This window comes from Barbatula barbatula (genome assembly GCF_947034865.1).
Source record: "Barbatula barbatula genome assembly, chromosome: 7".
Classification (NCBI taxonomy): Eukaryota; Metazoa; Chordata; class Actinopteri; order Cypriniformes; family Nemacheilidae; genus Barbatula; species Barbatula barbatula.
Window position 1 is genome coordinate 6548874 of NC_136770.1, and position 19399 is coordinate 6568272.

Sequence of the window (19399 nt, forward strand, 5' to 3'; positions counted from 1 at the left end):
TGTGTAACAACAATATTTATTGGACATCAAATATTTATTATTATTTAGAAACACATCTCATGATAATGTGTTATTTGATGTAGTTAAACTTTCCACCAACATGACGCCACACCCCTAAAACGGTGCTCAAATATGATTGGTTACTGTGAACCAATTGTAGCCGCTGCACCGAGATGCAACCGTTTGATTGGTTCCCGGTGGCGCGAAAATAATCACATGGTACAGCAATCCGCGCGAAAACTTCTGCAGGAACTCGTGGGGCTTTGTCTTCCAGACGACACGGTATTGTAATAACTTTGTAATAACAAGTGATTTTAAAAATGGATCTTATGGAACCTGGAGTGGATCAACATGCTGGTCAGATGATCAAAGACGAACTGGCGGAAAAATGTCAGAAATTATTCCAGGCTTTCTTGGAAGAGTGAGTAAATGCGGTGCACCTTGTTCTTTACGACTGAACCTAGTTAACACGATAACCTTTCAAATCTAACTACAGATATATCAAATATAACCTATAATGTTATGAACATTCATATGATGATTTCACTTGAATATAAAATTACACACATTTAGTCACAACTTTACTGTAATATCCAGATGTTATATTTTGCGTATTTAATATTTGTGTATTTATTTTAGTTGATTTATTTTACATTATCATCGTCTTTATATCAGGTTTCATAATAGCGATGGGGAGGTGAAATACCTGCGGGACGCAGAAGAGTTGATTCGGCCCGAGAGGAATACACTCCTGGTCAGCTTTACAGATCTTGAGGGATTTAATCAAGAACTTGCCACCGCAATCCAGGAGGAATTCTACAGGTGTGAATGAATACAAACCAAAACCTCATCATTGCTTTTAATGCATGATATTTATTTGCATTTCATGTTGTACTCAGCATAACTGACGAATAAGGATGCACTTAAAGTGATAGTTCACCCAAAAATAAAAGTTCTGTCATAATTTACTCACAGTCTTGTCATATCAAACTGTATTACTTTCTTCCGCAGGGCGTAAAAGAAGATATTTTGAAGAACGTGTTAACTGGACCCCCATTCAGTTGCATTGGTTTTGTGTCTATAGAATATAAGTGAATGGGGGCCAGTGCTGGTTACCAACTTTCTTCAAAATATAGTCCTGTGCGTTCTGCGGAAGAAAGTCATAGGTTAGAAATGATGAGCAAATGATGACAGAATAGTTGTTTTTAGTTTTAGCATACATGTGACTTGTATCACTGAAAACACTGTGTAGTTAATGTGATTTTGTTTGTTTGAAAGTGTCTTATATTTTACTGTTACTGCTCTTTTGGAATGAGTAGAAACATATGGATTTTGAGCAGTTTAAATAAAATGGATACGTATTGCACTTGTAATAGAAATAAATGTTTTTGAAGATACTAAAATATCTTTTTTCTTAGACTTTACCCCTTCCTGTGCCGAGCTGTCCGTAGCTTTGCTCGAGATCATGGCAAGGTTCCTGTTTCAAAAGAATTCTATGTTGCCTTCCAGGATCTACCAACTAGACACAAGTAAGAAAAAAAAAATGTGTAACAATGATAAAACATTTAGTTTATTATGTACATTAATCATTTCAAGCTAAAACATTTTTAACGCAAACATCTCATGTTATGTTTATTCTGGGTCTTTGCAGGATCCGTGAGTTGACTGCGCTGAAGGTCGGCTCGCTGGTGCGGATCAGCGGTCAGGTCGTCCGTACTCACCCTGTTCACCCTGAGCTGGTAAGCGGGACCTTCTTGTGTCTGGACTGTCAGGGAATGATAAAAGACGTGGAGCAACAGTTTAAATACACGCAACCGAGCATCTGCCGCAACCCGGTGTGCAACAACCGCAGACGCTTTCTCCTTGATACGAACAAATCCAAGTTCATTGATTTTCAGAAGGTATTGCAGATACTTTTTAAAAGACAATTTTATGTCCTATGTTAATATTCCCTTATATGTCATCAATTTATATAGTGCATGTGTTAAATTATGGTTTTTCTATAACACATTTATCATATTCTAACTCCAGGTGCGGGTTCAGGAGACGCAGGCAGAACTTCCCCGAGGGTCTATACCGCGCAGTTTGGAGGTGATTCTGCGAGCAGAGGCTGTGGAGTCAGCACAGGCCGGTGATAAATGTGACTTCATTGGCTCTCTCATCGTTGTGCCTGATGTATCCCAGATGGCCACACCAGGTACACTCCTCTTGTGAAGCATCTCTGCACCTTCACCGATATGTTTACTTCCTCTCGCCCTCAACTATCAAACAAAAGTAAAAATGAAGACATGTGTTTGTTCCAGGGGTGCGTGCTGAGACCAGCTCCAGGACTGCTGGAGCACAAGGTTATGAGAACGAAGGCATACGTGGACTGAAAGCGCTGGGCGTCAGAGAACTCGGTTACCGACTGGCCTTCTTGGCATGCCACGTAGCCCCAACCAATCCGAGAGTAAGAATCTGAGCCCATCCTGTCAGTACAAAGTTTATGATGCGTTCAGTCACACGTTCATTGATTTAAAACCGAACATGTCTGTTTGTAGTTTGGCGGTAAGGAGCTTCGAGATGAGGATCAGACTGCAGAAAGCATCAAGAACCAGATGTCAGTGCTGGAGTGGGAGAAGGTGTTCGAGATGAGCCAAGACAAGAATCTCTACCACAACCTCTGCACCAGCCTCTTCCCTACCATTCATGGTCAGTTGCATCAAACAACAATCTGTTTTATTTTCTGACCGTTAGTATATTTCTATTAGTATAGAGTATATCATTAAAGTCTAACAAGACTTACTTTCTCAGGCAATGATGAAGTTAAGCGAGGAATTCTGCTCATGCTGTTCGGGGGTGTACCTAAAACCACCATGGAGGGCACATCTCTGAGAGGGGACATCAATGTCTGCATCGTTGGAGACCCCAGCACAGCCAAGAGCCAGTTTCTAAAGTGAGTTCCGGTTCTAAAGAACGAGTGGCATTATTACAGAGCTGTCGACATTTTTCTGTTATTTTAAAGGGTTAATCCAAAATAGAAGTAGTGAAGGGATATGTAGTTTTTAAAGGGATAATTCACCCAAAATTTGTATTCTGTCATGAATTACTCATCCTCAAGTAGTTCTTAACTTTCCTTTCCTTTAAAAACACATCATTCTTGCTACGGTTAAGCCTGGCGTTTACACTACTCTGGAGACTTTTGGAAACGCAGCAGACCCTGTTTTAGTTTGAAAACTCTCATTATAATGGTTTGGGTGTTATTTCAGGCATGTGGAGGAGTTCAGTCCACGAGCAGTGTACACCAGCGGTAAAGCTTCCAGTGCGGCCGGTCTCACAGCTGCTGTGGTGAGAGACGAGGAGTCACACGAGTTTGTCATTGAGGCCGGAGCCCTCATGTTGGCCGACAATGTGAGTTTAAAACACAATGTGATCAGTCTTATAAATACACAGCAACATAAACATATTTAGAGGGGCTGTGTGTTTTGCGGTGGTACCTGATATTTTTCTTTTATTTAGATCTTCCTGTTCTTGAACCAATAATTTGAATGCATAAATTAATAAAAATAAATAAATTCCGATCAAGAGCGTCCAGAGTTCAGCTTTAACCGTGAACCCACAATTGCAGGAGGAGTTTATTAAAAATGGCTTCCAAATGTAAAAATATACTCTTTTCCTCAGGGTGTTTGCTGCATTGATGAGTTTGATAAGATGGAAACCAGAGACCAGGTGGCCATCCATGAGGCCATGGAGCAGCAGACCATCTCCATCACCAAAGCTGGAGTCAAGGTAAGAGGCCAAAATGTTAACGTAACACCAGTTAAAAGAATAGTAACATTTCTGAAACGTTTCCACCACCAGATTTATTATGTATAGATGTAGGAGCTGGTCATTAAGTAGTTCATTGAACGTTCGATCATTTCAGGCCACTCTGAATGCTCGCACATCCATCTTGGCTGCAGCGAATCCGGTGAGCGGGCGCTACGACCGCACCAAATCTCTCAAACAGAACATCAACCTGTCAGCACCCATCATGTCCCGCTTCGATCTCTTCTTCATCCTGGTGGACGATTGTAATGAGGTAGCGTGTTTTTACTAGATGTTTCAGAGCCACAAGTACAACAATATATTAGGATGAGTTTGAACTTAGTTCCATTGCATTGGATAGATCACCCAAAATTTTAACTCTGTCATCGTTTACTTGATCGATTGAACAATCACTTTAATAGCATTTTGATAGATTGATAATAAATGCTTATGTCTTTCATCCAGGTCACCGATTATGCCATAGCCAGACGTATTGTTGACCTACACTCCAGGATCGAGAATTCTGTGGAGCGTGTTTACACTCTGGATGAGATCCGCAGATATCTTCTCTTCGCCCGGCAGTTCAAACCAAAGGTGAATGACAACAATATCAGCCCATCCTTCAATTCTGCCTGAAATAGAGTTTTTAAGGCACAGTTAAAGGTTTTTAGAAAATCTATTAGTACATTAAACATTCCATTACCTGTGCCTTGCTTTGTGGTATCAGATCTCAAAGGAGTCTGAGGAATTCATCGTTGAGCAGTATAAGCGTCTGAGACAGAGAGATGGTTCTGGAGTTACTAAATCAGCCTGGAGGATCACTGTCCGCCAGCTGGAGAGCTTGATCCGGCTCTCTGAGAGCATGGCCAGGATGCACTGCTGTGATGAGGTGTGTATGAGAGAGCATCATCACGATTGCCGATAATCCTCAAGAACGAAACATACGTATAATCCAATGTGATATAAATCTGTATTCTTTCTCTTTCAGGTTCAACCAAAGCATGTAAAGGAAGCTTTCAGACTTCTGAATAAATCCATCATTCGGGTCGAGACCCCTGACATTAATCTGGATCAGGAGGAAGTGGAGGCCATGGAAGAGGAAGATGAACAGATTAATGGTAGAGTCATCCTTTATTTTTCAGAGTTTTCTGAGTTGTTTTTTCTGAAGTACGTATTTGACAGATTATTACATTTTTATATTGTAAATTTAAAAAAATCGGAAATCAAAACGTTTGCTTTACATTTTGACACCGGTTTAGTATGTTTGTAAACACACGTGTCGTGGTTTTCAGGACATGATGTTCCTAATGGCGTAAACGGAGAAGTTAACGGTCACGAGCACACAAACGGTATTAACGGTCACGCAGTCAATGGAGAAACCGGTAAACCTTCACTGCGCATATCGTTTGCCGAGTACAAGCGGATTTCCAACCTGTTGGTGCTACACCTACGCCGATCTGAGGAAGGTAAGTGTTTAGAGCCCCTTTTTTAAAATCGAGTCATTTTGAGTGTAAATGTAAACCTAAAAAAGTAAAAAAAATCATATTTTATAAATATTACATTTATAAATAGATCAATTTTAAGTGAAACTTACATATAGTAATACGAAATAATGTTTATATCGCAAGTTATTATAAACAAACTCAATGATTTGTGTCGTGTGGTTTCTCTCAGATGAAGACGAGGCCGCCCTTCAGAAGAGTGCAGTAGTGAACTGGTACCTGAAGGAAATTGAATCAGAGATTGATTCAGAAATGGAACTCATGAATAAGAAGGCAGTGATAGACAAAGTCATCCACAGACTGGTTCATTGTGTAAGGAAATCTTTGTTTAATGTGATAAATGAATATTTTTGAATGTTGGAGTTTAAAGGTATGGAGACTACATAAAGTGTTTTAACAAAAACGTTTTTGTCTTCATCAGGATTATATTCTGATTGAGCTCACACAGTCTGGATTGAAGGGTTCTGTTGAGTCCAGTGGACCAGAATCTCAGGAGGATGTTACTCTTGTGGTCAACCCCAATTACACGTTTGACGACTAGATCTTTTTTTGATGCTGTACATACAGTTTAATACAAAGCGTACATTTTTATGTCGGATGAGATGTAAAAACTGGTCTGGTTATTACTGTAAATTGGTTAATTCTTCATTTTAATTTTTTCAAATTCATTTGATCTTACTTTTCAGGTTGTGACCTTTTCAAAAATATGAATTTTGTAAATAATGTATTTCGTGTTTTCATGTTTTAGTATATTTTAAAAGGAATAAAATGTTTAGTCATAAGAGCTGTCAAAAGATAGTGTCAGAAAAGTTCATGATGCAATAAAGTAAATACTGATGTTTACCTGGTTCGCGAAGCTCTGTAACTAATGATGCATTTAAGCAGTACAATCTCGACTTGTAATATCGACACCATGTAAAATAAACAACAAGAAGGAAATATTGTATGCAAAGTAATAGTTAAACCTAAAAGAATTGTTTATCCTAAAATACTATTCATTTAATGTATTCTGATTATGCAATGTGCATGTACTGATTGTCTAAGTTTAAGAATGGTTAAAGAGAAAACAACAAAGGATTGTAACAAATATTTAAATGTTATTTTTTAATAATATTTTTCGCGGAGTAATAAACCTGTCAGGCAGATGGCGGGGCATCTATGCAAAGTGACACGTTGATGACGCGCGCTCGCTTCTTTACACAACAAAGATGGCTGCGCCCTGTAGAAATCTGATGACGGCTTTTCAAGGTATTCTAGAACAGTTTGCGACACTTTAGTTTCGCATATAGCGATATGTATCAACAAAACGGTTTAGAGATTATTATATTTCTAATTAATTATCTTTTTAAACACCGCTACTAATTAAAAATACTGTGGTCGTGCAATAACATTTACAGCTTTACAGGCAAGCGACATTTCAGTTTGTTGAGGACATATTCATCAATTCATAATATAATGCCAAGTATTACATTGTAAGGCACAATTCACATGCTGTTATGTCAGTATAAACATGGACAAATATATTTTTCGTTTAAAGTTATAGTTTGATCAGCAGTTTGTGTGGCTACATGTTTGTTTAAATTTGTTAAAATAAAAAAAACACTACTAGATATTTTCATTCTGTGAACTAGTGGCAACATTTCTCTCAAATGAAAATATTGTTTTTAACAAAACAACGTTGTTGTTGTTTTTAAACAACATCGTACATGCATGTATGTATGTATTTCACATTCAAGGTATAAACATAATAATTTTTGGACAGGATTGCATCAGCTGTCGATGAGGACATTGTGGATAGGATATCCCTTTAAGAGTAGGACTTCCCATCTCGGATTGCCGAATGTTTTACACAGCAGAGCTCCACACTGCAGGCATTACTCCTTACAAACCACCAGCAAGACACAAGAAATAACAGGCACACAGAAACCAAAGGAACATGAATATAAGACAGAGCAACAAAGGAAAGAAGACGAGAATGAAGAAGAAGAAGATGAAGACGATAACAGGCCTGAGTACATTCCAAAAAGAAAGGCCAAAAATCCAATGATGAAGATTGGATATGCGTGGTAAGCCTTGCCTGCAATGGAACGATTGAATTTATTTTAGTGTATAAATATCAAGAAGTTACTATACTAAAATGTTTTCTCATAGGATGATTGGCCTTCCCACTGGAGTTATTGGCTTTATTCTGGCAAAGAGACAGGTGGACAAGAACCGACTGAAGCAGCTGAAAGTCAGACAGAGAATGAAAAACTCTAATGAGGGAGATTACGACAGTGAGCGATATAAACCGGCCACCAGGACGCAGTGAAAGCATCGCTAACAAATTACTCCGTGCTGGAAGATGTCTTCATTGAGGACTTCTGCTTGGGTTGCGATGGAAACATTATATAACAAAGACTTTGAAGCATAGTTTGTATGATGATGATAGACCTTTGATCAGGAGTTGGAACAAAACTTTTTCTTTGTTAGATAAAATCTGTTTGTCTGAAAATGAGACTGGTGTAATTGCAGCTTGTCATGGTACCATGTTTGAAGTATGGTTGAACATTAACATAATAAAAACTGATGTGCAACCAACGTTAAATATTCAAGTCCACCAAATATGAGTTTTAACAGTGTTTAATAAGACCATTCCCAAAATAACAATGATACATCTGAAACTTAAGCAATTCTTCAACAATATGACAAAGGCACTCGGAAAAAAAACTGCATAATGTGATATTCCATCTATGTTGTTAATACTATATTTTATTATTGTATTTACGGTGTATATTTAACACTAAACAAACAAAGGAGGCACCACATAGGAGTATCAAATTAATCAAGAAAATAAAATTTGTAAGCACTGTGATCTGGTGTTAAAATTTAATAGATATACATTTATATAAATATAGAGATGTCTGCGAGATAAAGGTGTATTTAAAAGTTATAAATGAAATGATAGATCTATGTACACAGCAGAAAAGCTATAACGTAACTATACAGTAGAGGTTTACATAATACAGATACAATTATTTGTATAATTCTCCATCATTTTTAGTCCCCCTCTAAACCAATTCATGTTTTCCTGTTAAAACTTGGAGGTTTAAGTGGAGGAGGGTGTTTGAATCGAATAGGCAGTATGAGTGATCTCATACTACACTGAACACTGTACATCCATATGATGCTACATATAATGTTTCTTCAATAACGGCATATTGTGACTTGATACAAAATTATGGAACACATCACATACAAATCCCTCATTTGATGAGAATATAAGCACTGTATTCATCCCTTAACAGCCAATAGCAAATGATCAGAATCATGTTCTAAGATCAGTAGTTTAATTATTTGAGTACACATAACTGGACTGAGAAGACGTTGCATAGTGCATAAAAACAAAGCCATTATGACAATGCAGGCCGGCCGACCAGCTTAAAGCTTCTATCTCTCTGCAAATCCGATGATTTGCAGGAGGAAAAGGAAGATCTGGATAATGTCAACATAAAGAGAGAGAGCAGCAAAAACATATTCCTCGGGTTCGATAGAGTGTTTCCTGTTGCCAATGAGGAGCTGAGTGTGATAGGCCAGAAACTAGTTAAAAGAAACACATAAAGAGATGAGCGACAAAGTGCTTGAACAGATACTTTAAAAAAATGTAAGACAAATTGGAGCTTATGTTTGATTGATACACGTACCAGAGTAAATGCAATGGCCCCTATACCTGCATACAACATGTGAAGCCATGGGATCTGAAATAGCATAAGGTTATAATGGTTACTGTAAACATCTGTGAATACAGTTCCCTTCCCTACTACTTTCTTGCCAGTCCCCTTTTGCATGCAAACTATGGGTTTAAGGCATTAAAGAGGAAAAAAAATTAAATTCTGTCATCTTTTCCTCACCCTCAAGTTGTTCCAAACCAGTCGAAATTTCTATGTTCTGCTGAACACGAAGAAGGATATGCAGAAGAATGATTGTAACCAAATAGATCTCGGGCACTATAGACTTCCATAGTAGGGAATAAAACTACTATTGTAGTCAATAGTGCCCCAGAACTATTTAGTCCAGTCTTTAAAATATCTTTTGTATTCAACAGAATAAAGATTTTTATACAGTTTTGGACACTCGAAGGTGAGTAAATGATGACATCATTTTCATTTTTGGGTAAACTATCCTATTGACATACTTTGAAATACTATAAGCAAAGTTTATAAATATTTAAAAAATGTAAAAATAAATAAAAGTAGCTTGATATAAAAGTTCTGCTCACATATTTGAATGACAGCACGATAACTGTGATGATGCCGGTCACAAAAACCACGATTCCAAGCACGCTGAAGAGTCCAGCACATTTGGTAAAATCCACCTATTAGAATGATGGAAAAGCATGATACTAGGTCTTGAGGTACAGGCTAAAGTCGTGGCACTGGTAAACATAGTAAATGTGACTCTACCTTAGTCTGGAAGCAGAACACGGTCACAGCAATGCACACGACAGCAGTGATCCCCAGGGCCAGGAATACCGCTTTAGTACTATAGTAACTAGAGTTTTAAAAATCATAAAATATATGTAAATGTTACGTACATTACTTTTAAAATCTTAAGCTATTTCACTCTTCTTGTTACAACGCAGCTTTAAGGTAAACAGACACAATCTAAAACAGCTGCCTTACCTTGATATTGTCCCAGTCATGTATGACAATGCCAATGTCTAAAAGAAGAATACAAAATTCAATAAGCATTTTCATTACACCATTAGTCACAGTGACTGAGTATCTGACTCACAAAAATTGTCAACAGGATCATGTTCCATGGAAAACGTCTCCTAAACAAAAAGTAGAGCAGAACAAATGTTAAAGCCAAATTGTTTACATTAAAATCGCATGTTTGTGTTACGGCTCATTTCATGCCAGCTTAAGCTTTACCTTGGTTTTGGTTCAACTTTGATGTGTTTGTGTGTAAATAGACTTGTGTAGCAATTCACATAAGTGAAAGCACATGGTACAAAATATCACCACCTGTTATTTTTACTAGAGCTGCTATGAAGCTGGTTCAGAAAAAGGAAAAATCTCACCTGGGTCCCTGACAGCAAACCAACATCATATGTGTGACAAAGTAGACAGCGCTGAAAAACATTTCACCAGTCAATTACACTGTTGCAGGTGCCATATTATATTTCCGCTTCATGCTATTTTTTCGTTGTTTTTATTATTCTGACTAACAGGACCACTATTCAATATTGTCAAAATGTGTATTTTACATAAATGCCTTGTTCTTACTATGAACTCCAGTAAATTGCTGGGTTTCTTCTCACAAACCCTGCTACAGATTCCCTGTATGAACAAAACAAAATTATCTGATTAGAGTCTACCTGCATAATTCGTTTTTCTGTGACAACAAACAAGACGAAGTAATAAAAGTCAGAACACAGAGACTTACACGAACGTGAAAATAGCCACAATGCCGAATGTGATGAGAAGCTGTACGGCGAGGATCAGGTAAACCTGTAAGACACATCCATTCGGAATCATACAACGGTACATTGATACTACATTCTTATAGGAGGTTTCATCAGATGCACGAGCTGGCCTGAATGTTAACTTCCGGCCTGTGTTTTGTTATAACAAAATATATCGCTTATTGCTCCCTGAATTCTTTGCAAGTCGCTTTGGATAAAAGCGTCTGCTTAATGACTAAATCTAATGTTATAATATAACAATTTATTTTATATGGAATTTATATTGATAATATTCTATAGGGCCATTCAACGGTGCTGAAATACTGGGATTATAACACCCTGTCCTATTAAGCAAATCTGAAATCTATATTTACATTTCTTTTGTATATGAATTATTCAAATTAAAACTCAAAAGTTATTGAGTCTTTGTCGACTGGATTTGTTTATGTTGTTGCTGCTGAAACCAAAAATGTAGAACTTAATGTTATTTATTCTAATGTAAGGAAATGTTACTTACTTTCCGTATAAAAGTGTGTCGGATATGAGTACTGTCCCATCCATCTGCTGTGGTAAATCCTTCGTTGTCACCTGTAACAGTGTAACATCTTTTAGTCAAGACTAAAGGCATTCTGAACAGACATATTTATGAGTTTGACAGACTCTCATAACATACTGTTCAGCCAAGCGATACATCCAATATTCACATATTTACATTTTCACTGTAGTTAAGGATATTCGTATAATAGTGACTAAATAACTAAAACTTGTGGCGATATTTAATGTGGCAAGTTAGGGTTTGATTCCAGTGTGAGATTCCAGTTTGTATATACTAGAATCAGTAGTTATCATACCTGAATCGCTGAGAACAACAGGGATTGGCATGGGACAGATAACTGGTGGGGGGAATCCTCCAGGTTGTCCTGGGTAAGCGTTATTGGGCTGCGGGGGGAATCCTCCAGGTTGTCCTGGGTAAGCGTTATTGGGCTGCGGGGGGTATCCTCCAGGTTGTCCAGGGTAAGCGTTATTGGGCTGCGGGGGGTATCCTCCAGGTTGTCCGGGGTATGTGTTGGGCTGCGGATAAGGTGGTGGTCCCCCATATGAGCCGAAGCCATAACCACTCTGAGGATCAGGGTGGGAGAGTAGACGGGATTCATCATAACCCGGAGGAAAATCAGACCTTGACATGCTGCCTCGATAAATCCTGGTAGAGAAGACAAAGACATTCGGATCATTTGTGCAACTACATACCAGAGTTAAGGTTTGCACCACACCAAAAATGTACTGTACAATATGTTTTTTTTAAACATAAGTAAATGCTATTTTATACCAGTGACACATGATACCAGTTCCAAACAACAAGCAAACTCTTCTATCCAGTCCAAAATAATACCGTAATGACTCTAAAATCGAAGCTAGAGTCTCTTTTCAAACACATTCTAATACTTCGCCTGGAATTACACTTTGATGCATTCTGTCAATTACTAAGTACTATAAACAGGCCTGGAAGAGGTCTGAAGACTGTTCTCATTTTTATTGCGCTGGTGGTTTGGCTAATGGATTCCAACTTCAGAACTGGAAGTGCTAAATTCTTTGGACAGATCATAGCATAATTGTGTAAAAGCAGGGGAGTGTTTATAACTTAAAGAATGACATGTGTTCATATCTGCAAAGTTCTGCGAGCTCTGCTTGTATGTGGGCTCAACCGTAACTTTTAAGCAAAATATTGTACAGTGTTAAAAATATGTACACTATTTGACAACACATGAATAAAATTGTCTTTAACTGCCTCTGGTATACTCTCATAGATCCCCCTTTTCTGATTCATGTCAAACATCTGTTCCCACCAAAACTTCAGCATTATCAATAGAAACCCACTATGCGAGGGTTTGACCGGTTCAGGATTTAAACAAGTGACGAGTGGACAGAAAACGGCACACTTCCTGTCTTCCTATTGCTCGTCGTCGGTTGACGCGTGAAGAAATAGATTTCGCCTTGCCGTGGGCGTGCGTTACGGAAAGGTTTCCCAATAGAGGGCGTGGAAGTGTTTGCCATCACTTTACCTCGACAGAAAAAATCTTTCAGAAAAACCTATACGAACCTTGGGGGAGTGTATCGAGCACAGAAATACTACATAGTACGTCCAACTTGTTTTTTGACAAGTTAAGCATGAGAAGCACATTTAACATTTTTAAGAAGTCAGAATGCAAGAAACCCCCGTAACGTTTGGGGATTTAAATAGCCATGTCTTTTTTACAGATTCTTTATTTATTAAGCATGATTTTTCATAGTCAGGTCGGTAAGTGTTGCTTTCAGAATTGTCACTTCCATTACAGTCAATATTCCCACCGAAAATTGGGCAAATATTATTTTATGTCCTATGAGCCATCTCGTCTTCACTTGTTGGATATTTTCCAACGAAATGTGTGCATTTTAATTAACAGAAATTCTGATATTTTTCTGACTTTATCAACATATTAGTAAAAAAACGGATTGTTCAATAATGGGTAACAATACATTCTCAGAGAATTATGTTTTTTGTTCAAAACATTGTGATGCTAACTTGCGATCCTGAACTCAGTGAGCTCATCCATACTACCCTAGTAAGAAATGATGTGTAGTACAACATCCCACCTTTTTCATTTCAAAATGAAAAATCTGTCATGGTTTACTTACTCTGCGGTCATTTTAAACCTGTGTGATTCTCTTTCTTCTGCAAAACAAAAAATAAGCTATTTTGAAAGATGTTGGTAACCAAAAACAAAACGTGGGTCCCCATCGACTTCTATTGTATGGCCACAAATCAATGCAAGTCAATGGGGACCAACGGTTTTCTTTTACCAACATTTTTCAAAATACCTCTTGTGTTCTGCCGAAAGAAAGTCATACAGGTTTGAAATGGCAAGAGGTCATGCAATAATGATTGAATTTTCATAATAAGGTCCGATTGGAAATATCTTTCCCTAGGGTATTGCCACTAAACTGACTTGCCTTACCAAGACTTTGCGACAAACATTTAATGGCTCTCACTTTCGCCACTGTGTGACCTCGCTCTCAAATAGTAAGCAATGCAAAAACGTCCAACCACACGTAGTCTTCCTGGAAACAGTTACGCAGGCACAACCTATGAAAGGCTTTACAGTGAGTAATGTGAATGCAACTAGTATTCCCTCATCGACCAAGTTTTCCTATGCTTATCTTAGAAAGACAGATTTAGAAGTTTTAAACAAGTTATCCACATATCTGTAGGAAGGAATCGGTACTTCCTGCTGTCAAACACACAAACACACACACACACAGACACAATGTAAGGTCAGCATTAACAAATGACTCATAACCGCCCTAACATATTAAGAAAGTTTCTTGGATAAAGGTGTTTTTTCTAGATTACATAAGAGTGACAAATTCACAGAGCAACTAAACGGAGTCATAGACTAAACAGACAATACTGCAGGTCATGTGACAAACAGCACAAAGTCACATTTACTTTCACTTCGTATTTGCAATGCAGAAAAACGACATATTGAAGAGTTTCCATGTTTAGCTGTCCCTCCCTGTTTTTGTTAGTACGTGGATGGATAACGATCAGATGTCAATCGTCTCTTCACATGCTAACAAAAACATGTGCAGAGAATCAGCTGTGTAATGCAAGACGGAATGGAAAATAATGTCCAATTCGGGTTTAAAACGGACAACATGAGTCAAACAAGCCTGGCGCACACTGTTATATCATTATGTACTTTGCTAAGCAACCTTAAAACAAATGACACTTTTTCCCCACCCTGCCTAGTGCACCGTGATGCGTGAGAAACGTGGCCAAAATGTTACGCAATGAACCATGTTTAGGCTAAAAGCTTTGACCACTGTGCCATAAATCAGACACAGCGAATCAACAATGTTGAATATTGAATTTATAATGCGAATTGTCTGGATTAACTATAATTTTTGGCATCACAAACACTTGGGCCACGGCCACAAATTCTCGTCTCATCCGAGGAGCACTTTACGAAATTCCCACTCCTATACTTTTACATTACAAGGTAATTTGTTTTTAAATTTGACTGTTATTTCTTGACTTAAGTTGAAAGTTTATTAATAAAGAATAGGCTATAGACGTCATGCTATGCTAAACTGACACATTTCCTACGTTTTGTCCTGTCGATCGTCGTCACTCCCCCATACAAAATGCTGCTAAACAGCTTCTCCATGTGTATCTTTTAGCATTGCATTTTATTTATTTACGACGCTACGAACCAACCAAGTTACAGCTGTTTACCATAGTAGTGAAAATGTTGGACTCGAACATTTTGGCATTATAAGTGTTTGAATGAGAACTGTCATTACCATGGTCACAAAGAAATGTTGTGCTGTGCTATGCCAAACGAGGGCAATGTAACGATTATGTTATAATAAAACAAAAGTGCTCTTACCACGCGGTGTCTAAAATCCTGAAACTGTGTATGACGATGTCGGATCTTGAAGAAAGAAACGTTCGAGATTAATGTCCTTCAGACTGAGTTTGTTTTAATAAAAACACGATCGTCGACACCCTGTTCCACCTTCTGTTCTTCAATTCCTGCCCAACCAATGTAAGCTAGCAGTCAGGCGATGACGTATGACGTAGTCGACATGCTTGTACACAGTAACCAGCAGGTGGCTTTAAAATAGCCTAAATGATAAGAACATTACTGCGTTTATCAAGTTTCTAAAATACAAATAATAAACAATATTCCTACCAACTTCCTCTCTTTGTGAATCGCTTCCCTGGAAATGTTAGGGTGTGTGGTAACTAGACCCACCCAACATCATATAACAAGCGGGAAGTGTGTGCGGTCGCTTTCGTTATATTCCACTAGGTGGCGGAAGAAGTTGCAGTCTTTTTACTTGGCCATCCTTGAAAGATAGTTCTTTCATTACGCATAAAACTATGCATATGACGAAATAGAACCGTCTTTCTGCTTAACAAAATACAGATTCTAATTGTTTAAATGGTATCAATGCGCACCACCGTCTGTTTACCTATAAAATTATTTTCAAATATATACAAATACACGGCGTTCGCTAATGATACTATTAATACAACGATCATGAATTTTTGTTATGACGTGTTTGAGTGGAACTGATTCGAAGCCACACGAGTCTTTACGGTGAGTGTTACATCTGGCCAATCGTTGTTGTCCGTTTAAGTGTCGTCATCTTCAACACGCCCACTGTAATGGCGCTTCCAGACTGGACGGTGTATTTGATTTGCGTCGCTGCAGTGTTTGCGGGGGTCTACATTTGTCGTGTTTTTAAATGTGTCAGTAAAACTCAATGGAAAAATACTCGAATCGCTAAACTAATGGCTCGCACAGAGAAACCACTGTTCTGGATCGCGTAAGTGGCACATTTTTCGCATCCTTTATATTGTTTTTAGTACATTCATTCTTTCGATGTTTTTATGCGGTTCATGCGAACAGTTTAACCTTTGAATTGAAACATGAACGTTTGTCTCCTTTACATTTAGTACCTGCAAATGATGCACATGTTTTGTTATTTATCGCCATTAAGGATGAAAAATAATGCATCCCTGTTGTCACTTACATGTGCATAACTTACTCAGTAACTCTTTACTATCACCCCGCCTGTTTGAAAACTTCTGCTTACATTTAAGCTATTACACTAAGCTTTACTATAATAAATTCATAGTCGACTTTTATGTTGAATAAGGTTTGCTTTTAAAATGCACACAGGTACTCTCTTTATACACGGACCAAACTCGGGTATATGTTCCATAAGAGGCAGATAAGGAAAGCAAGAGAGAAATACCCCTCCGGCCACTCCAGAACTCAACCCACTACAATAAACGGTGAGCAGAAATACCTATTCTATCAAACATTTCACCATTGATTTGCTGTACCTAATGTAGTTTCTTGTATTAGACAGGGATCAAAATAATACCAGTACCCATCCTATCAGACAACTACAGCTATGTGGTCATTGACACGGCATCGAATCTGGCAGTTGTGGTGGACCCTGCTGACCCCCAGCCTGTTCAGGTTTGGTTTAAAGCAACCTTGCTGTGGTTTCCGAAATAGTTTGGATGAATTCCGAGTCTAGCAAAGTAAAATAGCCAAGCCACAAGTGGTTTTGTGGTGATGCTTTCCTTTTCCTTTGGTTTACTAGACCGCCAAAGGAGGAGTCATTTTCATTTGGTTATTTTCATTGGAAATCAGTCATAATCATAAAAAAGATCTCCAATCCAGTGTCTTTAAGGCTCAAAAGTAGTGTTTAGTAATTGTGAGGTGTGTTGTTTTTCATGAATGGATGAGTAATATGATGGTCAAGTTTTATCACACAAAGAGATATTTGACACGATCTCACAGACTTCTTATAATGTGACATTGAAACACACCTCTAGTATAATGGTGTGATTTTACACCCACACAGGCATGCCTAGAAGAAGAGGGAGTGACGTTGGAAGCTGTTCTCTGCACACACAAACACTGGTAAAAAAAATCTGCAAATATTGCTCCTTGCCATTTATCAGTTTTGCGAATGCAGAACTATGAATGGATTGACTAAATGAGGTGTTTACTTCACACAAATTGAATCAGAATGTATTTTGTATATTTACTTTTCCCTCATAAGGGACCATAGTGGAGGGAACAGGGCTTTGAAGAGACGCTACAGTTCCTGCCGAGTGTATGGGAATGCTATGGACAACATTCCAGGACTTACACAGTCAGTCCCTCTTAATATCTTCTAATGTTATGTGCTTTGAATTATAATGATTTTACAGAAAGCGTGCTAAATGTGCAGCAGATCATTTAGATTGATGTTTTTCTGGATTATTCAGTCCCCTCTCTGACAAAGACACAATAGATTTCGGCACTCAGCTACAGTTCCGGGCCTTTTTCACTCCTGGGCACACAGTGGGTCACATGATCTATCTGCTTGATGGCCGGGCCATCGGTGGCCCCAGCAGCCTGTTTTCAGGGGATCTGGTGTTCCTCTCTGGATGTGGTGAGTGCATTTATCTTTAAAGTAGTGCAGATGAATGTTTCTGTTCAGATTATTTGTAGTTGTAGTAATTATCTGCTAAAAACATTTGACATTCTCAGTACATCGGTGCACAGCAAAGTATATCAATCAGGAATGTGGCATTCTTCAATCCCACCAGTTCTATTCTAAGCTCTGACTCATTTCCATTGCCATGTAGGGAGAATGTTCGAGGGTAATGCCTTAACAATGTTGTCATCTCTGGACACAGTGGGATCACTAAATGATAACACTCTGCTTTGGCCTGGTAAGAAAAAGCAGTCGACACTTTTATAACAAGGGTGTGAATTCTGAAATGACTGTGTTTGTTGATGCAAGTCTTTTTTTACGCAGGACACGAGTATGCAGAAGATAATTTGTTGTTTGCTGCTGAGGTGGAGCCCTGTAATGTTGTGCGGGAGCAGAAGTTACAGTGGGTGCTGCAACAGAGGGTTCAGAGATTTTGCACGGTAAGAAGGCCAAGTCTGCTGTGAAAAAAATTGTCAGCAGGTGTATCCGTTGTGATATAGTTTAAAAGTGACTTGTATGAAAATATATATACTGCTTGTCTATGTCTGTTTAAACTCTTGTGCCGTTTTCCCATTTCTTCATGCAGTGTCCATCCACTCTGGCAGAGGAGAAACAGTACAATCCTTTCTTACGAAGCCATGCCCAGGATCTCCACCGGGCTCTGGGCCTGCAGCAGAAGCAAGATGAAGATTGGACTTCATACCGCGCCCGTGTTTTAGAGGAGTTACGCAGACGCAAGGACATTTTTAAGGGCCGATAAGACTTTGATTTACTGATATTTGAAAGGAGTAACCATTCCAAGCTAAACATGTGGTAATCACCATGTTTAAGTGCATCACTTTAAATTAAATTAATATGAAGTGTATAGCAAGAGTTTGATAGTAAGGAAGATTTGGGCATTATTTTCTATACAAAAACATTTAAAAGGATTTGGTACATTTGCCCTTGTCTGAAGTTTTACATTTCTATAGTTAGGATAGCATGCCAGTATTTTATTACCTACATTAAGTGTAGTAACACTGTTTTCAAGGATTCGTTTCAGTTTGTATCACCATTGTTTAATAACTAATGCCATGGTTAAACTATGGTTACTCTAGTGAAATAAAATATGTAGTAACCGTGGTTTAACAAAATATTTATTTAATTAATTAGTTAAAATTTGTGGGGGGATTGAGCCGGTGTGTTGAAAATGTGCAGTGAATACCACATTTGAACTATCAACTTTTGTAATACATGTGGTACTGCAAGCACTGATATTTATCATCGTTTTGTGATATTAAATTCATAAATCATTCATACTTGTCTGAAATGCCTTAGAACACGCATCATTATTTATTGTGCTTTGAATTTATCTTCTCCATTAAAATTTCAGAGCTTTACGCAAACAAAACAACAAACGGGTAAGTACCAAAACAATGACACTAGCATAAAGAAATCCTTCTAAGATGTTGGCACCGGCCCAGCATGCAATGCAGTATTTTTTGTTAAATGACCTGATGCAAGAAGGGCCACTTTTGATTTATATTGAAGAATAGGTGGCTTTTAAGCATTCGCCAATACAAAGGCTCTATATCACATTGGAAACATATACCAAACAAGTAATTTTATGTTTATCTTA

General features: G+C 38.1%; 4 protein-coding genes across 10 annotated transcripts; 3 read left to right on the top strand and 1 right to left on the bottom strand.

Annotated features, from left to right (window-relative positions):
- Nucleotides 1–221: 221 nt before the first annotated feature.
- On the top strand, nucleotides 222–6136 carry mcm6 (minichromosome maintenance complex component 6). Its single transcript, XM_079461217.1, has 17 exons — nucleotides 222–421; nucleotides 676–822; nucleotides 1419–1529; nucleotides 1652–1901; nucleotides 2032–2197; nucleotides 2304–2449; nucleotides 2541–2691; nucleotides 2794–2935; nucleotides 3249–3390; nucleotides 3661–3768; nucleotides 3905–4060; nucleotides 4252–4380; nucleotides 4514–4675; nucleotides 4775–4904; nucleotides 5079–5252; nucleotides 5461–5600; nucleotides 5710–6136. Exons 1-17 carry the CDS (start codon nucleotides 321–323, stop codon nucleotides 5827–5829), a joined length of 2475 nt encoding a protein of 824 aa, XP_079317343.1. The 5' UTR covers nucleotides 222–320; the 3' UTR covers nucleotides 5830–6136.
- A 306-nt stretch (nucleotides 6137–6442) lies between these two features.
- LOC306896334 (uncharacterized protein) lies at nucleotides 6443–8141 on the top strand. Its single transcript, XM_079460227.1, has 3 exons — nucleotides 6443–6536; nucleotides 7051–7354; nucleotides 7440–8141. The coding sequence occupies exons 1-3, from the start codon at nucleotides 6497–6499 to the stop codon at nucleotides 7597–7599; spliced, it is 504 nt and encodes a 167-aa protein (XP_079316353.1). The 5' UTR covers nucleotides 6443–6496; the 3' UTR covers nucleotides 7600–8141.
- tmbim1a (transmembrane BAX inhibitor motif containing 1a) lies at nucleotides 7895–15848 on the bottom strand. 5 transcript variants are annotated; one of them, XM_079460222.1, is made up of 14 exons: nucleotides 15468–15692; nucleotides 15291–15400; nucleotides 15162–15206; nucleotides 11586–11935; nucleotides 11252–11322; nucleotides 10716–10780; nucleotides 10556–10609; nucleotides 10351–10401; nucleotides 10062–10101; nucleotides 9950–9987; nucleotides 9731–9818; nucleotides 9547–9642; nucleotides 8972–9025; nucleotides 7895–8867 (listed from the first exon to the last, which is right to left on the bottom strand). In XM_079460222.1, the coding sequence occupies exons 4-14, from the start codon at nucleotides 11917–11919 to the stop codon at nucleotides 8718–8720; spliced, it is 1041 nt and encodes a 346-aa protein (XP_079316348.1). In that variant the 5' UTR covers nucleotides 11920–11935; nucleotides 15162–15206; nucleotides 15291–15400; nucleotides 15468–15692; the 3' UTR covers nucleotides 7895–8717. The 5 variants fall into 5 exon arrangements, with proteins under 5 accessions (XP_079316348.1, XP_079316347.1, XP_079316344.1 ...); XM_079460221.1 differs by lacking the exon at nucleotides 15291–15400 and having other exon boundaries at nucleotides 15468–15848; XM_079460218.1 differs by having other exon boundaries at nucleotides 15162–15400; nucleotides 15468–15693.
- Nucleotides 14609–19163, top strand: pnkd (PNKD metallo-beta-lactamase domain containing). 3 transcript variants are annotated; one of them, XM_079460226.1, is made up of 9 exons: nucleotides 14609–14771; nucleotides 16464–16579; nucleotides 16657–16769; nucleotides 17161–17219; nucleotides 17362–17454; nucleotides 17570–17736; nucleotides 17933–18019; nucleotides 18106–18221; nucleotides 18368–19092. In XM_079460226.1, exons 2-9 carry the CDS (start codon nucleotides 16498–16500, stop codon nucleotides 18539–18541), a joined length of 891 nt encoding a protein of 296 aa, XP_079316352.1. In that variant the 5' UTR covers nucleotides 14609–14771; nucleotides 16464–16497; the 3' UTR covers nucleotides 18542–19092. The 3 variants fall into 3 exon arrangements, with proteins under 3 accessions (XP_079316352.1, XP_079316350.1, XP_079316351.1); XM_079460224.1 differs by lacking the exon at nucleotides 14609–14771 and adding an exon at nucleotides 15603–15878; XM_079460225.1 differs by lacking the exon at nucleotides 14609–14771 and adding an exon at nucleotides 15837–16107 and having other exon boundaries at nucleotides 18368–19163.
- Nucleotides 19164–19399: the final 236 nt, after the last annotated feature.

Excerpts from the sequence above, each read along its gene's own strand:
- mcm6 (XM_079461217.1), top strand. The coding sequence starts at position 321 with ATGGATCTTATGGAACCTGGAGTGGATCAACATGCTGGTCAGATGATC. Across the intron at positions 2,936-3,248 it reads GCCAAGAGCCAGTTTCTAAA|GCATGTGGAGGAGTTCAGTC; the intron begins GTGAGTTCCGGT and ends GTGTTATTTCAG. Across the intron at positions 4,061-4,251 it reads TGGTGGACGATTGTAATGAG|GTCACCGATTATGCCATAGC; the intron begins GTAGCGTGTTTT and ends TCTTTCATCCAG.
- LOC306896334 (XM_079460227.1), top strand. The coding sequence starts at position 6,497 with ATGGCTGCGCCCTGTAGAAATCTGATGACGGCTTTTCAAG. Across the intron at positions 6,537-7,050 it reads TCTGATGACGGCTTTTCAAG|GATTGCATCAGCTGTCGATG; the intron begins GTATTCTAGAAC and ends ATTTTTGGACAG. Across the intron at positions 7,355-7,439 it reads ATGAAGATTGGATATGCGTG|GATGATTGGCCTTCCCACTG; the intron begins GTAAGCCTTGCC and ends GTTTTCTCATAG.
- tmbim1a (XM_079460221.1), bottom strand. The coding sequence starts at position 11,919 with ATGTCAAGGTCTGATTTTCCTCCGGGTTATGATGAATCCCGTCTACTC. Across the intron at positions 10,610-10,715 it reads GTGGCTATTTTCACGTTCGT|GGAATCTGTAGCAGGGTTTG; the intron begins GTAAGTCTCTGT and ends TTGTTCATACAG. Across the intron at positions 9,643-9,730 it reads TGTTCTGCTTCCAGACTAAG|GTGGATTTTACCAAATGTGC; the intron begins GTAGAGTCACAT and ends TCATTCTAATAG.
- pnkd (XM_079460225.1), top strand. The coding sequence starts at position 15,947 with ATGGCGCTTCCAGACTGGACGGTGTATTTGATTTGCGTCGCTGCAGTG. Across the intron at positions 16,108-16,463 it reads AAACCACTGTTCTGGATCGC|GTACTCTCTTTATACACGGA; the intron begins GTAAGTGGCACA and ends AAATGCACACAG. Across the intron at positions 18,020-18,105 it reads TAACACTCTGCTTTGGCCTG|GACACGAGTATGCAGAAGAT; the intron begins GTAAGAAAAAGC and ends TTTTTTACGCAG.